Consider the following 27,935-nt stretch of genomic DNA (forward strand, 5'->3'; position numbering starts at 1 on the left):
TCCTTGAAGCATAAAAGGTGACTCTTTCCTTCTTGTTTTCAGATATATTTTATTCATATTGAATAAGTTTTGTACAGGAATAAAGGCAAAGACATAACATTAAAATTACATTGCAATTCTATAAAAAGCAATAATAAAGCTAAAACTTTAAAATTTGTTAAAATGAATACTCAAACGTTATCATCAATATTCTGGAATATAATATATAAGTGACTTATAGGGTTCTATTGTATGTACAAATTCATAAATTCATCAATTTAATAATTGCTATCTATCAGTTAGCTATTAAGGACTCTGCAGTCTACCGCCATATAGCGCTAACCATTGAGTGCTCGATATAGGGATCATGACTAAAGCAGATGGTATAGATGTTCAAAATTCTGGAAACAGTTCTGTAGCTGGTGGAAACGTTGTACCAAACAGGACCTGATCGTTTTAATAATGAAAAATAAACAAATAATGAAATCAGCAGATGAAGCATGGTCTTGGCGGTAAAAAAATTAATGTTCAACACAGCCATATAACATTACTTGTTAAAACTCGGCATTGTTCTTTTTTTGCATGCGTCGTATTGCAATCTTTTGTCGCAGTGTACTCTCAAACTGGCGCCTTGCCCTACTCTGCCGCTGCTCCAGCCTTCCCTCATCCGCATCGTGTTGTTCTATCAGCATTTGGACATTCTCCAAGACGGTTTCCTTTTCGGAAATGCTTTTCTTCAAATCTTTCTTTTGCATCCTCCTTTCAGTCAGTTTCCTCTTCAGCATCGCCTTGGCACGTCGCCTGCTTAATTTCTGTGCCTCCTCAAGTTTTAGCTGATCGTCTTCGTGAGCTTCGAGGATATTTTGAACCTGTTCCTGGATGCTGAATGCGGCTGAAGTTTGCGGTGACGCAGATATTTGCTTGGATGTTCCTTGTAATGGCACGTTGGGGCGTTGTTGTGTGGAGGAAGGACTTCCATTTGTATTGTTGGCCCACAGGCAGCGTGTAACGTCTGAGATTTCGTTCAAAGATTCCTCTATCATTCGCAAATTGGTACCTACATCAGCACGTTTTACCTCATCTGTGGCAAAGGGACATATGATGAGTATAAATTCTATGTAATTTTCATTTCAAATTTATGTTTCAAGACTCGTTAACACAAGAATATATTTCACAAGTGCGTGAACTTCAACTAATGAAATCTCTGAATTGACGTCTACTATGAACACAGTAGAGTGACGTAAGTCAAGTTTTTCAAACGGTTGATTGATTTTAGAAATAAAGAATCCTTCGAAAATGTGTTTTATACAAAACATATGGTATAGTAATATGTTAATACCGAAACTCATGATTAGCCCTACTTTGTATATCATACAAGCACTTGATGGTTTAGTAACTATGATGTTAAGTATCATTTTAAACCCTTGTGTTTCTTTTGGAACTACAATGTATGTTCAACAGTCGTTGCCATACATTGTACAATGTGCAATTGTCGCACAATAAAGGTATTCTGTCAATGGCTTGCTAGGGATGATCGTTTAGTCTAACTATTTTTTTAGTGTCTTATAGTAAGTTATACCGAGATACTAGTATTATGTGCCTTGAGAGCACTTACCTGTTCGTACACCAGTCTTTGGTGACAGGTACACTCCGAAAATGTCTTTGAAGCTTTTCCATACGTAATCAACCAATTCCTGGTCATAGTCATCATCAACGGATGCACGGGATGCAATAGCATCACAGATGATGGTTACCAAAAAGTTGATGAGGATTATGAAGATGCATATCATGAACAAAGTGAAGAAGATCGGGCCAACAACTGGATTTGCCTCCAAGATTTCATCAGCAAAGAATCTGGAAAATATTGAAAGTGTAAACTTGTGTTTTATTGCATTTAATTTGACAGTTGATATGATATAGATAACTTTTGTTATTATATTTGTTTTGTTATTAGAAAGAATACTGAAACTTCATCATTTCCCTAATACATTGTATATTATACTACATGTAGCACTTGATATTTTAGTAACTATGTTTTCATTTTAAACCCTTTTCTTTTTGTATCGTGCAATAAAGATCTTCATGTTATAATGCACATATTATGAAGAAATGGGCACGCACCTTCCCATTAGCATCTCAAATAAGGCCAGCATCGTGTCCAAGACATTGCTGTATGTCAGCAAATGTGTTCCAAACACCACAAGTCCTAAATTTATGACGGAAAGGGCTTGTTCAATAATCAGCATATGCAGTATAGCTGTCCACAACAATAACAAGTAATAAAAGATTCCAATATGAGAGCACAGATCAGTAATTCCATAACTCATTTTCTCCATCATTTATTCATTAATTTTCGTTGTTTCCATCACTCTTAGTACTTGACTTGATAAGTTTCTTTCGGGTATTCTGTACTGATTCTTGGCATTATGTATGTACTTTTACTATTATTTGTATTTAGTTGTTTTACAATTGTTTTATCTTTTATGACATTCTTCTATCACGCTTATCTATGCCTGCAGTGCACTTTCAAAAACGACTTAGTGGCAATATGTAGCCCCTCAATTAACAAAATCAACTACACAAAAGAAAAAGTAAGATAAGATTGAAGTTAAATAAATTAAATTACAATAATGAAATTTAGAAAAATTGAATAAAAAATGAAAGTAAAATTCTAACGTTGAATTTTATTAATTTAAAAAAATAAATAAATACACGAACACAGAATAGATTTTACAGAAGAAAACCTCTACCTGAGCAGGTAAAGGCCATGAAGACTATGATGCCTGTAACTGTGAAACTCAGCAGGTCATTCTTCATGGCCCCCGGCAGGGCGAGGAAACTGGCGATGGTCTTGCTAAAGCGGACGCTCCGGAGTAACGTCAACGTAGTGATGAAGACCACAACGGCCAACAGGTGCTTGAAAACGTCATCCCACCAGAATGTGGAGCTAAAATCTACAAACTGTTCTATTCCAAGTTCACCTGCAAGATAGTAGGAAGGGAGCTTGATTATGTTATCTAAACCCCAAAAATCCACAAAGTTACACGTGTTTAATTAAGGAAGTAAAAAATTAAATGCATGCACATTTCGTCATTTAGAATATCTATTTTGCCGCCCCAAAATTGCATTTTGCAAAACTGCAGATATCTCCCCCGTTTGTAAACTGAATACCATTGCTATAGACTATGTTATCCAAAATCCAACCCACCTGTAGCCTCGATTATGTTTCTTAGCGCTGCAGATGCAAAGTGGTACCTTATTCCAAAGGTACAGATGACAGTTGAAGATCCTACAATGCTTAGAAGAGCAAACGCATTCCAGAGACAGCGGAAATGCTTTCTTCCTTCTCTCTTGATGCCTACCACCTGCTTGATGAAGTGAACCAGAAACAAAATCACGAAGACGACGTGAACAACCATCATGCCGTAGTCGGAAGTATTTTCATACTGAAACAGCCTGTGTGTTTCAACAGTTGCAGATGTAGAAAGATGACCGATGTCTTCCTGACGTACTGTCATTCTTACTCTGCTGAATAGCTTCAGAGACGGGTGGTAAAATGATAGCTGGAATGTCAGATGCTGGGTGTATTCGTCAATCCACTGGTTCTGCTGGAGCTTGGAGAAGATCGATGTTGCCACAGAGAAAGCGATTGGAATCTCCGTGGTGTACTGTAAGGCACAGTCTGGGTTGTCTGACATTATGTCGCTGACATTGAATTGCCAACATGCAGATGTGGCATTTCCGGTTGCAACCACCCAACCATTTTGAAAGTGTTGTGATTCTTCTGAAGATATGTATAAAAATACAATGATTGATGAGAACGTTGTACAGTTTCACTCGAAGTATGCTAATTCACGTGGCTAATTTCTATTGCTGGGGGACCTATTAGTGAAACACCAGTCATTTCTAATGTTATTATCCTATTAGGTAAAATATATATATCTATAAACACTGGAAAGGCTGCTAACTGCTAACCTTTGCGATCTCTCGGCGCTTTGGCCAAAGTCAAGTCTCAGAGAGAGCGCGGCGAGAGCGCCATCAAGTGGAATGGAGTATAAGCCAATACGTAAAAATGCGTAAGCAGAATTATATTTTTGTTGATATTCCCACCTGGTTCCTCCCTTAACTGAGTGAGGAGTGGCGGACCGATTCTGAAGGCTTCAGTATAAAGTGGAAACTGTCTGTCCAGGTACTTCATCTTCCACCCATTGTACCAAAACGAAGGGTACAAAACAGGCAGAAGGATCTCCTCAGTCCATGTCCAGAACTCGTCAGCAGTGGTGATCTGTGGCAAACAAGGATAGCGAATCTATGTCAGTATAGCCGGTATAACCGCCCTTCGGCGTAACACACCAGCTTCGCAGGCACGCGGTGCGGCGGCAGCTGGCTACATCACACCGAACGTCCCGTTACACGAAATCATTGCACGTCTAACCGTGGAGTTGTTTAAAGCTTTATAGTGATAATGCCTCACTCAACTGTGCTTTGTGGCAACGAGTTCCACTCTACGATAGTTCTTAGCCCTAAAATCAACTTCATTGCACAACTGTAACTGGTACAATATATTATTACGAAGAATCAACAAGGTTAGATACATGAATTATTCTAGAGTACAGAGTTGATCCATACTACCTAAATTTCAATTTTACCAAAGCTAATCTATTGCATGTTTTTCCTGAGTAGAGTATTATTACATTCTAGAGGTGTAATTCAAGAGATACATATATGACCATGGGGATACTTCTTAATTAAGAGGCATACCTGATCGAAATCTTCCAAGAGCGTGTTTGTCAACATCTGCGATGCGTGGAAAGCAAACGGCTCTTTATCGTGGTGGCTGATGTAAAAAAGCACCGCGACAAACAGAAACAGGAGACCAAAGTCCTTCAGAACGTGGTAAAACTGACGCCGTTGTTTACTCTTATTTTGCATACTTTGTACAGAAGCAGCCTTAGGTGGGTACATCCTCTGTGGGGCTACAAAAAAAAGCAAAAATACACGTTAATAAACAATCCGTTGAAAAAGGTTAGACATTCAGGTAAACAATGTTCAAAGCCAATTCATACTCTACTACTGGATATTTTACAGAGCTTTTTTACCATATATACCATGTGGCATCCACCACTGACGCTGAAGAAGAGTGGTGGATGTTAGTCGAAATGTCCGGAAATAATCTCCTGAATTTATCCAGTGGTAGAGTCTGATTTGTCTTTGAATACATGTAACAATGGTTACGTATGCAAATCTTGCCATCTGGATTATTTCATAGATAGATAGAGCTAGGCAGTTCATTCGTATTTCCATGTCTATTTCACGACTAACATATAGCATATCACTCAGGTAGAAATTTTAAAAAACTGTAACCATGTACGAGGTACAAGGCACGTCGGCAGAACTATGACTTCGAGATTTTTCACGGTTTGTCTTGGATGTTTGGTCAACATTACATCAGAATTTTGTCCATTGCAGACGATATGTTTTCTGATACAACATTTGCAAAATATAGACGGGTTGTCATCATTATCAAATACACGAATACGACCTTAACGAGACGATCTGCCAAATTGCTATGCACAATACATTACGGTATTTTTGCAGTATGTGTTCGGGAGAAATACCTTTGTGGTCCAAAAGTCGCTGGTGCAGTTCTGCCTTGTTGACATCATACGTCTTCTGTTTTGTAGCTCGCTTGGTGCAAATCAAGGAAGCGAGGATCGCGATGACGAAAATCTGTTGGTATACGAGAACAACAAATCATCTCCGTTTTAAATCATAATTTTTGGCAAAGAGTATGTCGTCCACTTAAATTATCATTGTTGGTGTTTTAAGCCGAGGGGCGGTTTTTTTTTTAACGGTATCGCTCAATGCAAGGCCAATTATATACCGGGTATACAGAATGCAAAGTTTACCTGGCCAGTCTCTGTGACGAGGCTTGATAAGCTGAATGACAAAAAGAAGGTCTTCAGCCAGGCTTCACTCTTCTGCCTGCCCCAGTCCAGACTGTACAGGGTGACGAAGAACGACGACACGATGGACACCGTCACCACCAGTAACCACGCCACATACTTTGACCAACGGGACAGTCGATCCCCAAACAACCCTTTCGTGAAAACAAAACAAGCTTAAAAAGACTGGTCAATCAAAGTGCTCATGCATGTGACACCAACTCACGACCTTATCTGAAGGAAGTTGACATAACTGGCCATGGTATTACCTGGCTAACAGACACGTTTACAATAAATATTCACGGTTCATTCGAATTATCAATACCCCGCCTAAAAAATGAACAGACGTACAAGCCAGTTCCGGCAGACTTTTGCATCTCTATGCTTTATTTTTGCATTTCTGTCTTTTTCCGGAAATGACGTCACTTTTAACTATATTATAACACTGACAGCTTGATAATTTTTATCTGTGATAAAGAATAAACCAACGTACCATGTTTAGGACGGCATCGCATGCCTAGTACTGTGACGGGGGCTGGTATCTCCAGCCGGAACAGTTGAACCGGTACCAAGGCAACAGGAACCACCATGAGAGTAGTCATAACACTGACGTACAGCTCCTTGTGAATAAATATGGCAATTTTAATTTCCAGTTAAAAATCAGATATAACTGAGAATAAATGCATGATTGGTTAGGAAAATCATGGACTTTTAACAATTGTATATCCATAGATAGTAAAAAGATTCAGATTCAGCAAACTATTTCAGCTCGTATTCTGATGTGAAAAAAGATGTCTTACTTGTAGGGTGAACTGTACAAATTCCAGATCATACACAGTGTTGCTGATGGTCACCCTGCTGCCACTGTTGTACCACATGGCGCTGGCCAGCATGATGCTGTTGAAGACAGCCCAGCAGCAGGACAGACGTTCTGCCTTGGAAAATCTCGACCCTGGAGACAGGTTGGAACAAATCTCACTAAATCCTTGTTGCAATTCTGTCACGTTTTACCTCAAAAGAAGGAGATATCCTTCCGCGGGATTGTTTTCGGCCATGCATGTGTGTTCATAGCTATAACTCACGGTGGGTTTGACAGATTTCTTTGAGACATGGTACTTGGTTATTGGGGTCCAGATTTCTTTCATGTATCTGACATTTTCAGGTATTAAACTAAAATAATTCGACACCCCTGTGCTGAAGTGTGGTCACCGTATCATCTATAAACAGCCATATATATCTCTTGCTGGAAATACCTTCAGGCGACACAAGGGGGGATATCCACAAATGTTGATCGTAGAACGCTGCATCCGTGTTCTCTCTGAAGAGGCTACTGAAACACTGCAGCTGTTCCTGGGTCGCAACTTGCACAACCCTTTGAACCAGTCCGTCACTTCTGACGTCAGACAGCCAATCATAACAGATGAATCGATACCTGTAATTATAAAGGGCAAGTTTTCTTTAATAAGAATGTTCTATACTTGTCCTTAAAGGCGTCCAATACAATTTCTCGGTTTTTTTGGTTATTTTTTAAAATGCTAAGTTGAATTAATCCTATTCCATATAATCTTTTTTATATTTGTGGGGTAAAAATGTGATGTCGCTGTTGGAAATAGAAAACAGTTGCTTGTTTTGTATCGTAGGCTGCTGAAAAATATGCCTCACATAGCTTGTTTTAAGTTATTTCAAACGCTTCAAGTATGAAATGATGACGAACATGTGCTAAGAAAGAAATGACAGTAAATGTCAATATCAGAGAGATGTCTCATCCAGAATCATAACACCTAGCTCCAGTGAACTAGTCAGAATTGCCCTGATGAAGATGACAGACGGTCATAGAACGGCTCTTGTCAAACACGCGGTTGTGTAGAACGAACTTGCTGTTCAATTAATTGTCTACTTACACTTGGTCTGTGTGTAAATCCTTGACAATCATGTCCCTCAGAAACCACGAGGCTTCATCAGCACCGGTGTTGTCGTGCCAGATTTGCAGTAGTTCCAGATGTCCTAGTGACGTCTTTAGGGGCATGATGAGGTCGTAAGTACCACCTCGTACCAAGGACTGCAAATGACATAAGAAAAAATAATGTATCGGAAAAACTGTAAAGACTATTGTCTTAAGCCTCAAGCTAACCATAAGATTTCCTCATTGGTATGTGCAAAGGCCGGTCCCACAAGGTGTTGACAAAGCAATTCCCCAGGGAATGCATTCGCATAATTTTTAGAATATTTCAACTCAATCGAAGTACAATACCAATGGCTCCGCCCCTGAGGTGTCACAAAAAATGGCATGTACGACAGTATTATGTATTGACTAGAGGGTAGTCATCAATTGTAAGTCTTCACATTTCCCTTGGCAGGATCTACCACCATGTGATAAACAAACACGACGGTATTCTATAGGCTGCACAGATCCAGAATCTTCATGTTTGGGTGGCGTTCGCGAGCAGTCTGACCAGATTTGGGCCACGTCTACCTTTCTGTACGATTCGAATCGAATTTGAGTTCATACAATGTTGAAACATTTGGCTGGCGCAACCGAACAGTACGTAGTCGACCTCGCCGAACACCAGCCAACCACAGCCAACCTTGCTAGCTACCATGGTTGAGGAGAGTTCGGCCAGTGTTTGGGAGGCCATATTCGGCTATGTGTAACAGTGGCTTGACATTGCCTTATGTAGTACCCGATGACACAGATGCTGAAGTACCTATGCCCTTGGGTGCAATTTTGAGGTAGACTATGAAGAATGGTGTACAAGTTAAGAAAAAGCAACACGAGAGACTTACTTCTCCACCGGGGTTGATCACTTTGACTACTGTTGTGCTGTTTGATCCAAATAACTGGAACCCGATTCGTGCCGATGTTCCAGCCCCAAACATGGAGCCGGTGGTGACCGTAATCTGGTACAGATATTGGGCCGGCATCCTGTTCGGTAGAAGGACGGACAACTGTGGTAGCTGCTTTCTCCTTCTGAGGTTTCTTCCTCTCGTCTTTTCCTGACAAGAGTATGAAGAGCAGACGTCACAATTGTGTTGCGCAGTCGAGGGCAAAAAATTGCAGTCCCTATTTAATTGGTACCTTTGAAATCCTTTTTCTCTTGAAAATGTTGGTCCATTTTGGAGACTTTTGTGCTAGAAAGAACAGGTAGGGTATAAACCTTTCAACGTTGGTCATTTTTTTTTATTTCGCCACTTTAGTTTGCATAATGAGAGATCTGAGTGGTTCGGTCTTGCCTGTCGACAGCGGATGGATACCAGAGAAATTTAGGTTGGGGTTTGTTTAATATGATCAGCTGTTACAGGAGTTTGATCTGGTCATCCCCCTGTTTTCTTTCTATATTTGGGAGGTAGACCCCTGTGAATTTCTGGTGCAGAAGAATTTCTGACATTGAAATATGGGTAAGTACTTTCATGAGGACTTATTTTAGCGTATTAAACCACAGGTTTCTATTTCCAAAGGTAATAGTACTGTCAGCCCTGAAGCCACGGAACGGTTACAAATTTAGTAGGGTCTGTATAGGGGATCCTGGCAACGTTTATCAGTAAATTTAAAACGATAACGCTTAACGGTAAATTCAGGCAGGCTGGCAACGCTTAATGGTACATTAAGGTGCATTGGAATGGAAGCGACTTCTTTGGAATGTACATATTCATGGGTATCCTAGCAAAACTAGTCTGATGGCCTTGGACGTCCGCTATGATTTTTGAGTACTCTGGCGTTCGACTACGCGTTCATTGCATAACAATGAAATCAGAATACTAAATAACGTACTACGTGGAACAAAAGCGACCAATTACCCTCTACGAAGAATTTCCCAACAAAGCTTAACCATGAATTAAAGCGGCTGGCTACGATTAATGGTGAATTGGCCCACTCTGCCTCACGGAAAAAAGCATGCACACCCTCATTTAGCGTAAGAATGCACAGGAAAACTTTGTGATCTACTCACTCGAAGACGCTGAAAGTCCACATTGAAGATGATGATCATTAGAAGATAGAGAGCCCACTCGCTGATGACAGTGTAGAAAACAACACCGTTTTCATGAAGGCTGTCGGGCTTCCCGAAGACGTTGTCGAAATCAATGAAATTCGGAATGAGGTGTAAGGAGCCGGCAATGGCAGCCTTCGCACTTCGGAAGCTGCAGTTACATCTGATGAAACTATCGGATAGATCCACTTGGACCTGATGACAGAGAAATGCATTATACTTTTAGCTTCGATAGACACGTTTTTGAATGTTGAGATTATAAAGCCATTACAAATATAGTGTTAAAATTATGTTGCTCGTTTGATCTGCTTATCATAAACTTAACAACTTTTCGAAAGAAATGTGGCCAATGCACCAAATACATCAAGACCCAACAAATTGGACTTACCCAAATTCTCGACTGTTTACATGTAACTCAAGTCTTTGTCAAGAAATTAACAATCCATCGCTTCTTTGACGTCACGTTATGCAGATGGCGCAAGTGACTCGGTGAGCATTTAATCACGTGTTGCAGAAAGTCTGTGGCGCCCCCGTCTTGACATTTGCATAACGTGACGTTACAGAAACGGTGGATTGTTCACTTCTTGATAAAGACTGGAGTTATACAATTAACAATTTGGGTAAGTCCAATTTCTTTTGTTATAAATTACAGTTTAAACTTGCTCAATAATGACTTCTACCAATAAAGATGAACTTTCAAGGTAAATACGAGACAGGTGTACTTTAGAATAATACGATTAGCTTACCGCACAGTTTGTGTCTTGCCACTTCTCTGTTGCATGATTCCAGTTGACACAACCCAGTGTTGATGCCTGGAGTACGTAATCTTCGGGTCGATGTGCTGTTTGCAAAAGCACACGCGGTTCTGTAAGTATATGTCGTATACGATTACTGCATTAGATCCTAGATACAGAAGCCCTACCAGCAATCAGTATGTGAATTGTCAAATTTCATTTCTTATGATTCATATCATAATAAAAGTAAGTAAGTAAGGTTACCTGATTTTTGTATCCCAACATAAAGTCTCCCCTGTTTTCTCTGGATATTTGGAGTAAACGTTGCCAAGATGTTTGTGCCTCGATGCAACGCAACATTTTCCCAGTCGTTAACAATTATCATGTCATCATACAGCTCCTGTGTTGGAGTGGTGTCGTAACGAAAGAACATCCGGAAGGTCGCAGCACGATCCCACCAATACAAACGCATCACGACAGGCAGGGTTGAAGAATGAACATCAAACGCATGGAGATCCATTGTCCTGTTGTTCCTACCCGTGGCAGCATCATCCAAGTTGCTTCCATATTCATCAAAGGCATTGCCTGCTGTGTACTGCCTCCCAACAACTGTCTCCCATGTTAGCGGTATGGTAACTATGAGCTGCAGAGAGCAGCGTTGAGATCTCATGGAGAACTTACTCACTGGTGTTATGACGTTTTCTTTAGAGGTAGATGCATCCCAGGAAAATAGATTCCTCTTCATTACTACCATCTAGTAGACAAAAAAAATTGTAGACATTAGGGCAGTAGGATCTTCTGACATTGTAAATGTGTAAGTATCGATTGCCAAATCCGGGGTTTATCTAGTGAATACATGATCGAGGCAATCTACTCTACATGGGGTCGTGGGGCCGTGTGCCCAGAGCAGAACCAAGAGGTCCCGAGTTCGAATCCTGTCATGCCAAGGGAATTTTTTAAAGGCATTTTACACAAAAATAAGTTAAAACAACTTGAGTGTGCTTCGTGTTAAATGTTGGAATAAAAAATACTACACGACATTCCTTACTCCACCCAGGTGTACATGGGTACATGACTTCAGTTGGGGAGCTAAGAGGTACACGCGTTAGTGCACAGTGACCTCATCATAAGCAGAACCCACCAACCTTAACATCAGCACTGTCGTCTGATGAACAGTTTGTTGTAGAAGCTGACACGGTAACCTGGCCAGCTTGAAGGGTGACGTTACTATTTTTGGTGGACCTTGCAATCACTACGGCGATCTCATCTTTATGAAATGTTGTTGCATAGTCCTCCATATGTGGTAAAATGTCCAGAAGACTGTTTGCTGCTCGGTCAATGGAATCCATCAGAGACAATGCAGCTCCACGACGCTGTATGGTGAACACAATTTGCAAAGAATGAATTTCGGTTTACCGAAAGGTCGGTTTACAGGCAGATAATCTGACGGATATTCCTGGTGAGATCATGTGGCATAACGACAGAGCGTTCGGCTCAGAACTAACAGATCCCGAGTTCGAATCCTGCCATAACACTGATCTTGAGCCCTTGGGAATGGCATTTTACGCAAATTTCCTTTACTCAGGTGAAAATGAGTATGTCTGTTGTCCGTTCATGCGCTTGTCTGCGTTGGTGGAGGCATAAGATAAGTTGAAAAAAACTTGAGTGTGCCATCGCCATGTCTTGTAATAAATGTTGGAATAGAAAAACAAACCTGAAGCTGAGATGTCAACTGCTGGTCCCTGATGTTCTTCAGCTGCTGTTTTGGTGATACGTCCACTGAGTGCACATCTATGACATCCATTTCAAACAGATCTACGGAGTCATCAACAGTAGTGTAGTTTTGGGTTGGTGTCATCTGTACCAGACTGGACACAGTAGTTGCTATGGCTGCAAAGAAAAGCGAAATCTTATTCAATACAATGAAAATGAGTGAAATGATAAGTAGTGATTATGTTGGAGATAGAATATTGATTTTGTCACAGACTAATTAGATTTCACTAACTATCTTCCTAAGTTCATTTACTCCTTAGACGTCCCTCATTTAGATTGGATTTAAACAACACCAAACTTTTACAGTATATTCAATTATTAATTAAAGATAGTAAAATATTAAGTGAGTAACTAATCTTCTATCCTGACTTGGAGGATGTTTGTCTTGATGCTAATTCTTGTTTGAGTGTGTTGTCATCATGTCTTGTCAGTACATATGCAAGGATTAATAAAAATATTGTATTTTCCCTGTTACAGAGAATAAAGAGATTATCAAGTCATGTCTAGTATGTTATTTTTTCTACGCACCGTCATTTATCTTCTCCATAGTTGTTTTTGTGGATCCTTGCGTGGCTCTAATCAGTTCAGATGACTTGCTCAACAGATCTATAGCTTCCTCCTGCAGGGACAATGTACAGAGACAATGGTTGAATTCACTTGACATACATTAACGCTCCATATATAGAGACCAGTCAAGGGACTTGATGAGAACGGTCACATTACATAGATGATCGATATAGACAGGATTCTAAATGCTTGGGTTAAGGTGAAAAATAATCTGAGGGACCACCTGAACATGACTACTACTAGTATCTCCAGGTGCTTCTCCTTTAATGTGCAAGAGGTCAGTAGTTTAGGTTTGACTGTACTGTACTTTTTACCTCCGGGGAAGGAGATATCCTTCCGCTGCAGCTGGAAGGTACTGTTTTTGGTCACGTTTGTGTGTTCGCAACTATAACTCACGGTGGGTTTGACGGATTACTTTGTTTTTGATACATGTATATGATTAGTTATTGGGGTCCGGATGATGCTTTTTGTTTGTCTTTTCTTTATATCTGTAAAAATATTTTGTTATTCACCAGGCTATACCACACTACCTACAGGAGGGGGGTGTTAAGCCTGTGTTGTGTTTTTTACACTCGAATGAAAATGAAATCTAAGTGAATCAAGCCATTTTGACCCTAGTAATAATACGTTTGTGTTGCCATCGTGATTTAGATAGATAGTTTATTTCAACACCAAAAAGCAAACCTTGCAGCAGGGATAAGAATCCCTGAATTGAAAGAGTTTGCGTACAGAAAATAAAAGTTACAATAGGCAAAACAAACACTATATACACACCCTCATATACACTATAATACATAAAGAATTTGTACCAAGCAAAAACTATATACAGATGAGGTTCAGGAAAAATAAAACTAGTGATACGTCAGTTCTTTGTTGTATAGGGCTATGGCCCTGTGGAGAAAGGACTGCTGGAGCCGCTTTGTCCCTAGCCCTGGGAGCACTCATGGCCTGGCTGTTCCTTAGGGTCCTGCCGGTAGCAGTTGCTCTCTGGGGGGGCACCAGGTCGTGTAATGGGTGTTCGGGATTTAGCATCGACCTGAACAGGGACACGGCCGCAGACTCTCTCCTTTCCTTCAGAGAGGGTAGAGCTGGTACGTCGCGTCTCCCTCCGCAAGAGATGATACGAAGTGCGCGACGTTGGACTCGTTCCATGCTGTTTGCTAGAGCTACGTTGCAACCGACGAGTAAAACGTGGCCATATTCCAGTACGGGGCGGATGAGTGATAAGTATACTTGTATAAGATCGTCCACACTCATTCCCTGCTTGGTTAACAATCGCAGGAAATGAAGCCTGCTTGAAGCCTTTGCTACTGAAGCCCTGACATGTTCCTCCCAGGACAGCTTAGATATTTTAATATTTCTAATTACAAGGAATTTCATGTTATCAAAAAGGCGCATAGCTTCCACCTTGACTTCATGATGATATCTTACCCAAATGAGGACAAAGTCGGATGATGGCGGTGTTGAGTCCACCGTTTCAACCAAAGTAGAGACTGTTGTTATGATATCGATGAGATTTTCTATCAGAGTCTCTTCGTTAGCATGTTGGTCAATTCGATCCTTCAAACGCAGTATCTACGTAAACGAAACAAAAGATGATTTTTTATTCATAATGATGACGATTACATTTATGTGGATACCTTATTCTATGGTCACAATTTCCAACCCGGGGCCCAATCGAGCAGTTTCCGGGAACGAAAAGTATGACAACAAATACAAAAGTTAAAAAACTATTATCACTATTTGTGCATATCTAATTTTTGACTACTATAAACAGCCCGACCGGGCCCAGGTCTGGAAATGTGAACTAAGCATTGCATTTGTATCAAAGAAGAGAATTAGAGCCTTATTTCTATGTTACCTACAAACAATACTGAACTAAACAATTCCGTTACCTGTTCAAGAGGAGTTAGTTTCAATTCAGCACTCTGTTGTTCCCCTCCGTCGCTATGTTGAACTGGAAAATAGTAACAATACGATGATAAAACATCTTCCATCAATAACTTGATAATATTTAGAAACAAATAGTGGACTGTCTAAGGGGACAAAGTGTTACGATAAAACTTTATGTAGCACAAAGTTACAGCCCACCCATGATAGAATATTAGAAATATTAGACAAAAACTGTTCTTGTTTTGTAATACAATACACCTTTACTAAATTAAATACACACCTGATGCCGATGGTGAAGTTGGTGCCACAGTTATGGGCTTGAAATCTGTAAAATGAATAGCAAAGCTCTTTATTCATAACTTGTTTAACAAGTGCCGACCTTCGATGACTGTCTGTCATCTTCATTGGGGCGATTCTGACTGGTTCGAATTCACTGTGCACTGGAGCTATGTGTCACTGGTTCACTGTGCATTTAAGTTATGTGTTACTGGTACACTGTGCACTGTGGCTAGGTGCTACTGCTAACAACGTGGTCCTAAACGTAAAGTAATTGTGACATGCACAAATACTGTTACAAGAATAGTGAGATATGCGATTCCAAATGTAAAGTAATTATTATACACTTGTATATCGTTAACCAACAATGCTGAAGTCCCAAATGCAAAATTATATTCAATCATTCACCAACCTGATGAAACTATTTACGGATATTATAGTTTATGTACGACAGTCAATACTGACAATAGCTTTTTTCCCTAAACCTTAAACAGGTGATCAGAAATGTCAGAATTCTGCTATCTCATAAAAAGAGTAAATAACAACGATCAAATGAGAACTTCAAACTCATGGCCCATGAAGACTATATATACAATCATGTAGTTAACAAGGTTTAAAAGGACAACGCAGTAATGCGTTTACTAGTCTGACCAGTTGTAATGGATGTTGTCGTCTCCAGCAGACCAGGCATAAATGGGTCTAATTCTGGCGTAGATTCTGAAAAGTAAACACAAACAGTTTTAGTGTGTTAGTAGTTTAGTAATGCAATTTTTCTTTATTTTTTCAAAATACAAACAATACAATACATAGCAGTGACACACTCAAGCGATATACAGTAGCTTATATTCAAGTCACCACTTGACATCAAATAAAAATTACAAGACAAAAAAATCATATGGGTAATGTCCGGGTAACAAGAACAGAGCTATACAATTAAGATATTATCATTTGAATACTAGTTATGCAATTAGCCTTTGGGTTGTGGGGAAAAAAAGCATGCAAGGTTATGTTTTCCACCCAATAGATAAATAATTCTTTACCTGATGTTTGCGGAGTGGTAGCGACATTTTTCAACCAGAACGCGGTGACTTTTATCGTGTTGTCTGCTGGTGCCATTGTAGTGGCTTTTGAGCTTAAAGCATCAGTGTCTGAAAGAAATGCAAAAAAAAACTAAATTAAATATTTGCCGTGGCTTCTGTTTTTTTACCCTCATATCATGTATAGCATACATTCGTAGCTACATTCTACATTCTCAAAAAATCTGAGATTTGAAACCTCCAGGAGTTATAAATTACATAATGTTCACAACAACTACTGACAATTTCAGACATCACATTAACAGCAATGCAGCACCATTACATAACTTAGAAGACGGGGGATGTTGCAATTACAATTCACAATACAGGCTTAACCACTCCTGAAAGTAGTGTGGTACAGCCCATTATTCTCTAACAGTGGACAACAACTGTTGATAGGCGGTACCATAGTCCCAGCAGCACAGGGGTGTCGAATTATTTCAATAAATGAATGTACAGACACCAAGAAATCCGCAACAAAACACAACAAGCCACATCATCTGGGCTTGGAGAACTAATCATATACCGAAATCAAAGAAATCTGTCAAACCCACTTTGATTCATAGCTGCGAACATACAAACACGACCGAAAACTGAAAAGAGTGCCTGGTGAGAACTCACAGGAGCATACAGTCATACCTGTATTGTCAACGCTCATGGCAACGGTGCTTCCAAAGCTGCCATCCTCCACACTACGTCCGTACATGCTGACGGCTGCAATCCGGACAACGTACTTCGTCTTTGGGAAGAGCCCCGTTATGTTGAACTCCATTATGGTATAGGGTATGCTGCAAGAAGAGACAACACATATAAGGTGCGATGACCATTGCAAGTCCTTTTAAGTATGCACTTGTACGTATGTTCAATTTAGATAACTTTGTGATAACAGTGGATAATGAACAGACTTATAAAAAAAATCTTAAAACAGACTTTTTAAAACAAACGGTTAACAGCTATGTTGAGGCAAAGACATGTAGCAATCCTGTGTCCTGTGATAAGGCCATGCCAATGTAACCAATTGCTTCTCGGATTCACCCGATTAATTTTGTTATGATTTGGAAAAACAATTTAGGTTCTGAATCAACTCCAAAATTTTGGTATAAAAAATCTCAAGTGAATGTCTTACTGGTCATTACAGTTTTTTTCCATCTATCAGTACAGTGGTTTGATTAAAAGCTGGTATTAGATACTTAGTAGTTAGTACGTCCATCGTACGTAATATGCACAAAAGAAGGCAGTTTGTTTACCTGAAGTGTATCTCCTCCTGGCTGATAGCGTCGATTACTTTGAGGTCATAGGCGACAACAGCTGCTACAGGCGGTGTCCACATCACACACATCCAGGTGGAGGACGCGTCCCTAACCGTCAGCTCAGTCGGTGGGTCCGTAGCTGAAATTACGGGGTAAGTAACATGTAACTAGAGTCCGACGATATCATACCTTCGTCGGATGATGTTAACCTTTAGTATTACATAAATTTCACAATATTCTTCCTGGAATCCGCAAGGGTGATGACGTAAATAACCGTATAGCTAATATAGAGACGGGGGAAAAATTCTAGTGCAAAAGAGAAACCTTGATAAAAAAGCCTAAAAATACGCCCAAACCCAAACTTCTGCTTGGAGAATAGGACTTTTGTGGCATGTATGAGCCAGCACTGATCGAGTTCTTAAGTTCCGTGGAGCCTCGGCAGCCTGGGTGCCGTCCTCCGTAGTTACTGGCTCTCTATTGTCGCTGACTATAATGGACTACGGAAGATGGCACCCAGCAGGACAGAGCCTCGGAGAAGGTGATTTTTTCAGTACATTCGATGCGCTCGTGGATGTCATCCATAACATTATGGTATAGATACTTAGATACTTGTTGCTCTCTGCTCACCTGTTGTACCTGTTAAGGATACTTTTTCAGAACGCCCAACAAGACTGATGGCCGTCAAGCTGACCATGTATTGAGTAGAAGGGACAAGTCCTTGCAGCAAATATCTATCCGTGTTACCAGGCAAGGTGAGAGAACCTGTGGATCGGCGTTCCTTGTGTTGTTGTACACTGCCGTACGTCAGTTCGTATCCAGTAAGCTTGGCAACCGGCAAGACCCAGGAAAGAAACAAGCTACTAGGCTTGACATCTTCGATTATCAAATCTCTTGGACCATCGGTATCTGTGGTTAAAACACCAAATAGAGATAGAGATAAAGATAGTGATAGAGATATTAGAAGATTTTATCCAATATGTATCCATTCATGTCAAATTCATAACATTGTGCGCATCAGCAACAAAAGCTACAGCAACAACACTTCTCAACAAATGTTGCACAAAGATAGAAAAAAGGACAATTTAATGACAAGCAATTTTGACAACAAACATTTGTGCCAGCATTATGATTAAACATTGTTGCACCAAGAATTTAAATATTTTGATAAAAATCTTCGTGTGATTGTAATCTAGAGTCGATTCCGCGTCACCGAGTGGGTTTTTTCTCCATGTTTCTAATACGTTTGAATTATTTAGAAGAAAAGAATACCCTAGTAACAAAAGTTCTAAATTTTTCAAAAATTTGAAAAATGAAAATTTGAATATATTTGAATTCATTTATATATTTCTGAAACATTTTGAAAGTGACTGTACAAAGATCTCTTTATTTAGAATAAATTTGAACTACCCATTTGTTTCTTTCACTATTCGAAATATTTAGAACTATTTCAAATAAATGAAAAATGGTAGATGTGGGTAATTGCCCCCATAAAAGTAGGTGCTAATCCTTCTCTTCTGTATTCTTCTGTATATTTTAGATTTCACTGCTGGACACTGGTGGCTCTTTTGTTGTAAGGCATCAATGCCTGACGCCCAGGCAGTCTACCCTGTACTTCACAGGGATGTGTGAATTACTTCCTTCCCATCCCACTGACCTATTTACAAAATGTTAGAAATAATTCGAAATAATGGTAAAAAATGGTAGAGTGCTGTTAGAAATATTTAGAAACTATTGGAAATGTCATATTCCACATCAGGAATATTTCAAACGTTTTAGAAAACCAGGGAATTATTTAGAATATTGACAAGATGTTCAAAATATTTCCAAATTATGAAATTTCTTAGACAAACAATTACAAAGAATTCAAAACATTTCTAAATAATGACAATAACAACCCACTTGGTGACGCGGAATGGACTCTACTTCCACTTTTCAACATATTTGTGCAATTACAAAATGTATCTCCTATTTATGATATTTAAGGTTGGCGGTAAAGCAGACCACACGAGACACACTCAGTTTGTGGCACCAAAATCTACTAAAATATAAACAAACATGGCTGATGACAATGACCAGAAATTGATTTTATGCATCGTCATAATGTGTCTTTAAGGTGATAAATAGGCTCTCACCTGTTACAGCTATTACGTTTGCTTGTGGTCCAGCGATGTGTGAATTGACGCACGTCCCTGCCACCAGGTACTCTGTAGCGGGGATTAGAGATGTGAAGGTGGCAGAGACCGCTGATGTAGGTACATACTGTATCGAAGTTACAACAGTCGTTTCCTTGTCTGTTACCCACACCTTGTAACCGACCACCAATGCTCTAGCAGGTAGTAACCACCTCACAGTGACTGATTTCGCACCGACACGACTAACACTGAAGTTTGTAGGAGGAGGAAGTTCTGTAATAAGAAAACGTTTAGTATTAGACATCTGGAAACGTCTAAAATTAGAAATCTGAAAGGTAACATTTGCAAAGCAATTGCACACTGTTTACGTTACTTGGTCTAGCCTACAAACTACTGCCCTGTTTCTTCTTACTCGAATGCATGTATTATATGTTGACCAGACTCCCCCCCCCCAACTCTGTCCTGTTACATAATGTAATCCAACACCACAGGGTGTCTGCTACAGCACCAGTTACTGGTCTGAATTGGGCCTAAATTTGACCACCCTGTATTGCTATTCAGAAAACATGACTAACGGATAATCACCAGTTATACACGTTACGCTGGCGTTAGCGCTGTCATTCCACATCCCAAAGGCAAGAACAGTGAAGGAGTACTGGACTCCGCTGTACAAGCTGGATATCACCGCGCTGGTGTCGTTACGGCTCTGGAAAGACGTCATCAGTGAGGGCTGGTAGATTCCTAGGAAGGAATAGACATTGTTAGTTTTTTGGCGACGCCTCAGGGGCGGAGGCATCTTTTAAATATACTGTTGACTATTGACAGGATGATCCACATCACATGATAGTGACAAAGTGACCATCCTGTCAATAGAAAGAAAATACTATTGACTGTCAATAGTGCAACTTTTCCCACAAACGATCCTGTAAATAGTGCAAATTTTTCCACTACTGACAGGATCATCCTTTTAATAGTGCAAGTTTTTCACTATTGACAGGATCACTATTCAGAGGATCAAATAGTGCAGATTTTCTCACTATTGACAGAATCTTTTAAACCCATTATTTGCGATCAATCAGATGCCAACATCTGCCACCATGGATTAAACGCTAATCAAGTAACCATATAGCGTCAAAGTCGGAGCTCGAGTATGGGTTGGAATTGGTAATATTAGACCCCAACAGGTAATAAGGAAAAGCTTGTAGGTGTGTTAAGCCTTATGTACAAATTGATGAACTGCTAAAAGCATAATCCAGACAGTCTAGAAAAGTAAAAGGTGTCCATAGATACGAACCGGATGTAGGTATGTATGTAACACTGTAACCCCTGATGTCAGCAACTGGCTTGGTCCAAGTTAAGGATATGGAGGTCGTTGTTGTAAACGAACAGGAAAGATTCGAAGCAGGGTCGAATCCTGTATGTATAAGAAGTGTCAACAATGATTCTCTGATCCTTTTTATATCATTATATTACAGGTGATTGAGTTGTCTGTCTTTAATTCTATTACGGGTTTGTGCATAAAACTACGTCGATGTCATGTTTAACAACGTCTAAAAAAGCTACTAAAAAATCTCAATCATGGATATAACTCAGCCATATTGTTAGAAGCCAAACGCTTTTATCATTAATAGCTTTCAAACATTCTGTAATTATCACTCTCATATGTTACCTTTGGAACCTTTGCTGTTCATTACTGGCTGTTAATGTTTTTGTTATGGTTTTACTTACATTACTCCTGTTATACCTATTTTAACGACGATCCGGTTCCCTTGTTTATGTCAGTTATGAGATTGATTGTATCTTTGTTAGTGGTCCACTAACATAAGATCTAAGCTTGAGGATGTCATCCATAGAATTAAATCATTGTGGCCTTACTCTAAAACCAAAGCTAGAAAGGATCTCTTACCATCACAGGCAAACTGGTCCACAGCTAAACTATACCCAGATGCGCAGTAGCAGTTGTAACCACCAAGAGTATTATTGCAGAACTGTCCGCAGTCTCCGTTTGCTGTGTCACATTCGTCAATATCTGAGAAGAACATAATGGACATTTCAAAGGCATCCAATGCCATTCCAGGATGGCAAAACTGAAAATATTCTATGATAGTGACACATACTGCCCCGCATCAACATTTCGGCATTTTTGCTCTATGAATGTCAAAATACATTAGAATACCTTTTTATCTTGATATTTCATAGACTTTTAGTTACTAAAGTACTAACATTACCAGACTTTACAGAAATTTACATATACTACCATTGGTAAATCCAACTTTTCTTGCTGTGTATACATCGGATGCTTCTGAATGGTATCAAGCATATTTGATATCGTGAATTTTTCAAATGCCAACATTGTTTAAGAAGGTGTGCTTACCATCACAGGTGAGTCCGTTGATATTCAGAATGTAGCCGGTACGACAGAGGCACTCAAAACTTCCGATGGTGTTGTTGCAAATTTGTGCACAGCCGCCATTGGTGGTATTACATTCATCTATGTCTGTTGTTGAAGAAACAAATTGTATTACAATAATGTTTGTAATTGTAACGGCATTGTAGAAAAGTATGGCGACAATCCAGACCCCTTTGATTCCTTGTTTCTCCAGTTTTTTGTTTACGTTTGCAGGAGGAAAACATATTGTTTTTGCTCTGTTTCTTTTTCAAACACATTTGATACAAAGATAACTGATGCTGTGGAAGACACCCTCTGGTGTTGGGTTAGGTTATGTAGCAAGTTGCAGGACAGAGTCGTAGAGGTGTGTGTGAATGTGTTTGAGTAAGAAGAAACTGTACAGAGCTGTATTGTGTTGGGCCATATAAGGGTAACAATTATGTAATGTAACCTTTCAAATGATATACATTTTCGAAAACTGGACGTCCTTTAGTACTTTGTTTCCTACATGTATACTCTAGATGTTCGAAGTTCTGAAACCAAAGCACTACTAGAATGTGATGGAAAGTTGGAGGCCCACCAGTTACTAACAGTATATTATGTTATAACTAAGAAGTGAATACAAATACCTACGCACCTTCACATGTAAGGCCGTCGATATTCAACACGTAACCAATGTGACAGGAGCACTGAAAACTTCCAATGGTGTTGTTGCACATCTGCTCACAGCCACCATTTTCCGTTGTACATTCGTTGATATCTGGACACAGATTGAGAAGTTAACATTGAAGCCCCTTTCACACGAGAGGCAGAGTGATCCAAAATTCCGTCCGAATGAGAATTCTTTGTATACCGGTATCCCTAACTATTTGAAGTGTATTCGGAAAATTTGAAGAGCACTCCAAGCATTCTCATCGTGGCCCATTATTATCTCCCTCAAATGCGATCAGAATGTATCAGACGTTGTGGCTATGCTGTACGAATATAAAGAATGAGCCGGGATGCTATCTGATTTTAAGAAATCTTTGTATATTGCTTGATTTTCAAATTGTATTCCTTGTGATTTTCAAATTGCATTCCTTCTTTATCATGCAAGGGAAACAATACCAGCTGTTAGCTATCAAGTAGGTCATGACAAGAAAAACACGAGCTCTACCGGATGAAGTGATTAGTAATGACTTCCCCCTCTGGGACAGACGGAACCCAACAATATCCATCAAAACCTGACCTAAGGACCATGCGAAAACACACACACACACACACACACGCATTCACACACACACACACGCACGCACGCACACACACACACGCGTGCACACACATACACACACGCGCGCACACACATACACACGCACCCACTAACAAGCAGTAGTACAGACATACCAAAAACCACACCTCCATTTATCATGGATGTAATAAAATGTGTTCTTTACCATCACAGGAGAACCCGTCGGCGTTCAGGCTGTAGCCAGTTTCACAAGAACACAGGAAACTCCCGATGCTATTGGTGCAGTTCTGGTCACAACCACCGTTTGCATTGGTACATTCATCCACGTCTGCAAAATTTACGAATCAAAACTCAAAGAAAAGCTTTCAGTTTGTTTGTTTTAGTTGTAGGTGCATTATCTCTAAGTCTTAAGTTTTGTATGAACGTATGTTCAATCAATCAATGTTAAAGATTAACATTTTGTTATTTCTTGTTATTGATAATTTTATGCGGATGCTGATGTAATATACAATATAAGTAATACAATTATTATAGCAATGATATAAAGAAACTTACTAGTCCAAAAAGAGTTCACTTACCGTCACAAGTAAAGCCATCACTACTTAAGCTAAAACCGACTAAACAGGAACACTGGAAACTGCCAGTAGTATTGGTGCAGGTCTGCTCACATCCACCATTTAAAGACATACACTCATCCACGTCTGAGGTAAGAAATAAAGTCAAGTAATGAAAAATGATCACCACAGCTTTTAATGAATTCTCGTAGATTACGCGACGCGGTTAACCTTTAAACATAACCGTTATATTTTAATCATTGAAGCATGTCAACAGTCTTTTCTCTCTTGAAACTTAAATATTATCTGTGTTGGTAGAAGTCATTATGAAGCACGTTTGAACTGTAATTTCCAACACAAGAAATTGGTTTTTAGAAACTTGTACTTGAATTACATGCTAAAAATGATTTCAAGGAATGAAAATGCTTCAATGCTTATCGGGGGGAAAGAAAGAAGGAATTCAGCATAATTTTAATGCTAAAATGCAATAGATGCTTACCGTCGCAAGAGAACCCATTGCCACTCAAATTATAGCCAGGGCCACAAGAACACTGGAAACTCCCGGGGATATTGGTACACAGTTGTTCACAGCCGCCGTTGGCATAAACGCATTCGTCCAGGTCTGTATGAGCAAGAAAAAAACAACAATTATCTGCACTCACACTCAACACTTATCATAGAGAGACAAAGAGGAAGACCTGAAAATGATGGCGGAGCCCTGCAGGCGCTCAGGCCGGAGCCCGGCAGGCCGCGACGCGGAGCGAACTCCCTTCTTGAGGCGGGGAATCCAGCCCTCCATGCGGTTTAAAAAAGGCTCCATAATTTAGAAGTACTGCCTGTTGTCCTTGGAACTAGTATAGGTCGCAGAAATGACGTAACTGACAACAGTAACGCCTAAGAAAGTTCAGAAAGTGCAGATGAACTCGAGTACGTACGTGAGCTCCCACTGACCGCTACTAGTGATGACAATATACACATGACCTCTGGGTCAAGTTAGGTCAGGGGTCGTACTCTGTGCATCTATTTGATCTGTCGCCCAAATATTTAATTAAACTACTAAAACCACTGAATAGCAAGATTTTTTAGGTAACTATTAACACCTAGCTTATTAGGTACAACTTGTGTAACGAATAGTAATGAGTAAAGAATGTAGTGTTGTAACTTCTTCTTTCTTTGGGGTAATACTGACCAGTTTGTGTGCAAGGAACTTTGTTCACAATTGATTTACCATTATGGTACCAACAGTAACTTAATTGACGAAAACATACTGATAGCTGATAATGGCTGCAGACGAATGCCAAATATCCTGTTGCTGATTATACTTTGAACTACATATGCAACTTGATGTTGATTGTCTGCAAAATCTAAAAGGTAACAGAAACGAGATCAGTCCTGAGACAAAATTGAAATGCTTACCGTCACAAGCGAGACCATCACTATTTAAGGCATAACCATCTCCACAAGAGCACTGGAAACTTCCGATCAGGTTGTCGCAAATCTGTCCACAACCACCGTTCGCAGTTTCACACTCATTAACGTCTGCAAGATAAAAGAAATCAAATTTATGTTTACCATCAACCTCAAATATGTACCCCTTGTGTTTATCTTATTTTAGTTTGTCTTATTATGTCTACTAATTACAAGACAGAAAGTCAGAAATGAAAAAAATGAGATTCTAAACCTCTGGTAAGTATATAAATGAAATTAAAAAAAACATGACTTAAACCCCAACAACTGCTAATAATCATAAAGCAAAAATCAAAGAAATCCGTTAAATCCGCCATTAGCCACAAGTCTCTCACCATCACAATAAAATCCATCGTCATTCAAACTATAACCATCTCCACAGGAACACAGGAAACTGCCGACAGTGTTGGTGCACAGCTGATCACAGCCACCTCTGGCAGCAAAACATTCGTCCACGTCTGCATTGGAAAATGATTGAATGCATAAATGTACGTTTATGCTCTTACAAGCTAACTACAGGCAATTGAATAAACCGGAAAAATTAACAGTAATGTCTTACTTAAAAACGGTACATACCAAGGCAAACTACGTAATGACTATGTACAATTTACAGATACAACTTGAGGCAGTTGTACATGTACGAACATATAGGGCTAATGCTTTGTCGAGTTTCATAAGAAATACGAATTTTTCTGTTTTATATAAAAGCCTCAAGCTGGGGAAATTATCTTGTATAAAGTAAAGAGGGTATCTCTCTCATTTCTATATAATGTACAATCAACTACAAAAAATGACACTCATCCTCAAGTTTATCTAAATTACAAAATTCACAAATTCTTTGCTGTAGAGGAATGCGGTTATGTCTGCCCTTGTTTATATGTGGAGTTTGTGTGAACTAATCCGGAGTTTTGTGATGGTTGTTCTATATACATGTCGAATGTTTGTAATTTTCGGATATTTTTTCTTGTAAGTATTATTTAGTAATCTGTATGTTCCTAGCAGTGTGACAACTTATCAGGCAAAAACAAAACTGAAAACCTGGGACTACTTTAGTCATTCTCAAATGTAACCATTTTACAGCCTTCGGGAGGTCTGACTATGACTAGACTACTGAAGTATATAATTATTACTAGACCCTCTCACCGGAACATGTCAGACCATCCACATTCAAGGTGTAACCAGTCCCACAGGTGCACCAGTAGCTTCCGATGATGTTATGACAGTTCTGCTGACACCCGCCATTTGCAAGCATACATTCGTTGATGTCTGAGTAAATGGACAAGAAGAGATAGAGATATCTTTATTGACACGCACAACAAAAGTATAGTATAGTATAGTATAGTATAGTATAGTATAGTATAGTATAGTATAGTATAGTATAGTATAGTATAGTATAGTATAGTACGAAATGTAACAAATTCTGTTGAGCAAGCGGAAAGAAGGTGTGTTTTCCATCCAATAACAATCCAATAAAAATCCATAATAAAGTGCTGTCCATCTTCAATAGATGAGTGCCGATTTACATATAAAGTCATTAAATTTTAAACAGTTAACTCCATATATGTAAGTACCAACTGTTGGAAAACTTTTTAATACATGATTACAAGAGGTATGTACAATGAATTACACTTACCGTCACAGGAAAGGCCATTGGTGTTCAGGTTGAATCCTCCAACACAGGAACACTGGAAGCTGCCAATCGTGTTCGCACATACTTGATCACAGCCGGCAACTGCAGCTGAACACTCATCAACGTCTGCAAAAGGGCAAGAATAGCGCACGTACTAGTACCTTCCAACCTTTATTTGACCTTGAAAACTTACAAAACTTTTTGTCCATGGCCACTTTTCCAGAGTTCAAGGGAGGATGGTCAGGGGTCTTGTTTACAATGCTTCATTGTTACATTTTCAACAATAAGTTAATAATAAATCCCATAAATTCATAGATAATACTGATTAAATGCTAATCGCCAACAACATCATACCATATTTCATACAGCTTCATATCTAGTATAGTGATTCGTCGCTGTTTCAAAAGTTTAAAAGCTGTAGCTGCTGCAGCTCAAGTCTTGTTGTAGAACAATGTTTTTGACATTCTGCAATATTGCAGAACACTAAAACACGTGAAGTTGAATCTACTACTGCAGCCTGTAAGACGGACTTTGTCCAATCAAAAGTATTGAATTCTCATTCTCCTATTGGTCCAAATCGTACCGTTGCATAATGGCACGTTACTACTCCATGTTCTGTCTCCTTGGCAGGTAGAACTGGACTGTCCCATCGGTTCATATCCTGGGTCACACCAGAACTGTACCACGTCCTGGTAGAAGTTGCGGCCATTCGAATTACCATTAATAGGCGACGGTAATATCGGGCACTGTATACCTAATAAAAGAAGTAATATGCATATAAAAACGGATACATGACAATTAAAAACTAAAATATAACGTTATATAACAGACGACTAGATACTAGATGAACGCGGCATCAGCTCGGGGCTTCCAACTAGTTCGTACCGATATATAAACAATAATCACTTCAAATAAAGAAATATGCTTATAAAAAGGAAAGTTTCTATGTGACAATAAAAAAATTGAACGACTCGGAAGCAAGATTACGTTAACGATAATTAGTTTATTACTGACTTGTTGGACAAGTTTCAATTTCTGATTACATTTTCATGAACC

The 27,935-nt window shown here is 39.4% G+C and overlaps 1 protein-coding gene across 2 annotated transcripts; it reads right to left on the minus strand.

Annotated features, from left to right (window-relative positions):
• Positions 1-94: 94 nt before the first annotated feature.
• LOC109472761 lies at positions 95-27,550 on the minus strand. Of its 2 annotated transcripts, XM_019772612.1 has the most exons (42): positions 27,463-27,550; positions 26,883-27,005; positions 26,393-26,515; positions 25,585-25,707; positions 25,199-25,321; positions 24,282-24,404; positions 23,807-23,929; positions 23,434-23,556; positions 22,638-22,760; positions 21,986-22,108; positions 21,518-21,640; positions 20,906-21,025; positions 20,197-20,352; positions 19,612-19,884; positions 18,107-18,385; positions 17,477-17,618; positions 16,869-17,017; positions 16,194-16,301; positions 15,805-15,870; positions 15,158-15,202; positions 14,880-14,941; positions 14,416-14,559; positions 12,946-13,036; positions 12,359-12,534; positions 11,790-12,017; positions 10,909-11,398; positions 10,657-10,751; positions 9,872-10,105; positions 8,709-8,918; positions 7,826-7,983; positions 7,178-7,356; positions 6,725-6,876; positions 6,418-6,544; positions 5,889-6,079; positions 5,598-5,709; positions 4,741-4,955; positions 4,090-4,264; positions 3,188-3,763; positions 2,730-2,960; positions 2,101-2,185; positions 1,595-1,833; positions 95-1,060 (listed from the first exon to the last, which is right to left on the minus strand). In XM_019772612.1, the coding sequence occupies exons 1-42, from the start codon at positions 27,527-27,529 to the stop codon at positions 534-536; spliced, it is 7,332 nt and encodes a 2,443-aa protein (XP_019628171.1). In that variant the 5' UTR covers positions 27,530-27,550; the 3' UTR covers positions 95-533. The 2 variants fall into 2 exon arrangements, with proteins under 2 accessions (XP_019628171.1, XP_019628173.1); XM_019772614.1 differs by lacking the exons at positions 25,199-25,321; positions 25,585-25,707; positions 26,393-26,515; positions 26,883-27,005; positions 27,463-27,550 and having other exon boundaries at positions 10,657-10,775; positions 24,282-24,534.
• Positions 27,551-27,935: the final 385 nt, after the last annotated feature.

This window comes from Branchiostoma belcheri, unplaced genomic scaffold, assembly GCF_001625305.1.
Source record: "Branchiostoma belcheri isolate BF01 breed outbred unplaced genomic scaffold, Haploidv18h27 scaffold280, whole genome shotgun sequence".
NCBI lineage: Eukaryota > Metazoa > Chordata > Leptocardii > Amphioxiformes > Branchiostomatidae > Branchiostoma > Branchiostoma belcheri.

Bases quoted from the DNA above. Each gene is read 5' to 3' on its own strand.
- LOC109472761 (XM_019772612.1), bottom strand. From the start codon at position 27,529: ATGGGACAGTCCAGTTCTACCTGCCAAGGAGACAGAACATGGAGTAGT. The intron at 21,026-21,517 runs GTAAGAGATCCT...TTATACATACAG, and splicing joins GGACCAGTTTGCCTGTGATG to GATTCGACCCTGCTTCGAAT. The intron at 5,710-5,888 runs GTAAACTTTGCA...GTATACCAACAG, and splicing joins TCGTCACAGAGACTGGCCAG to ATTTTCGTCATCGCGATCCT.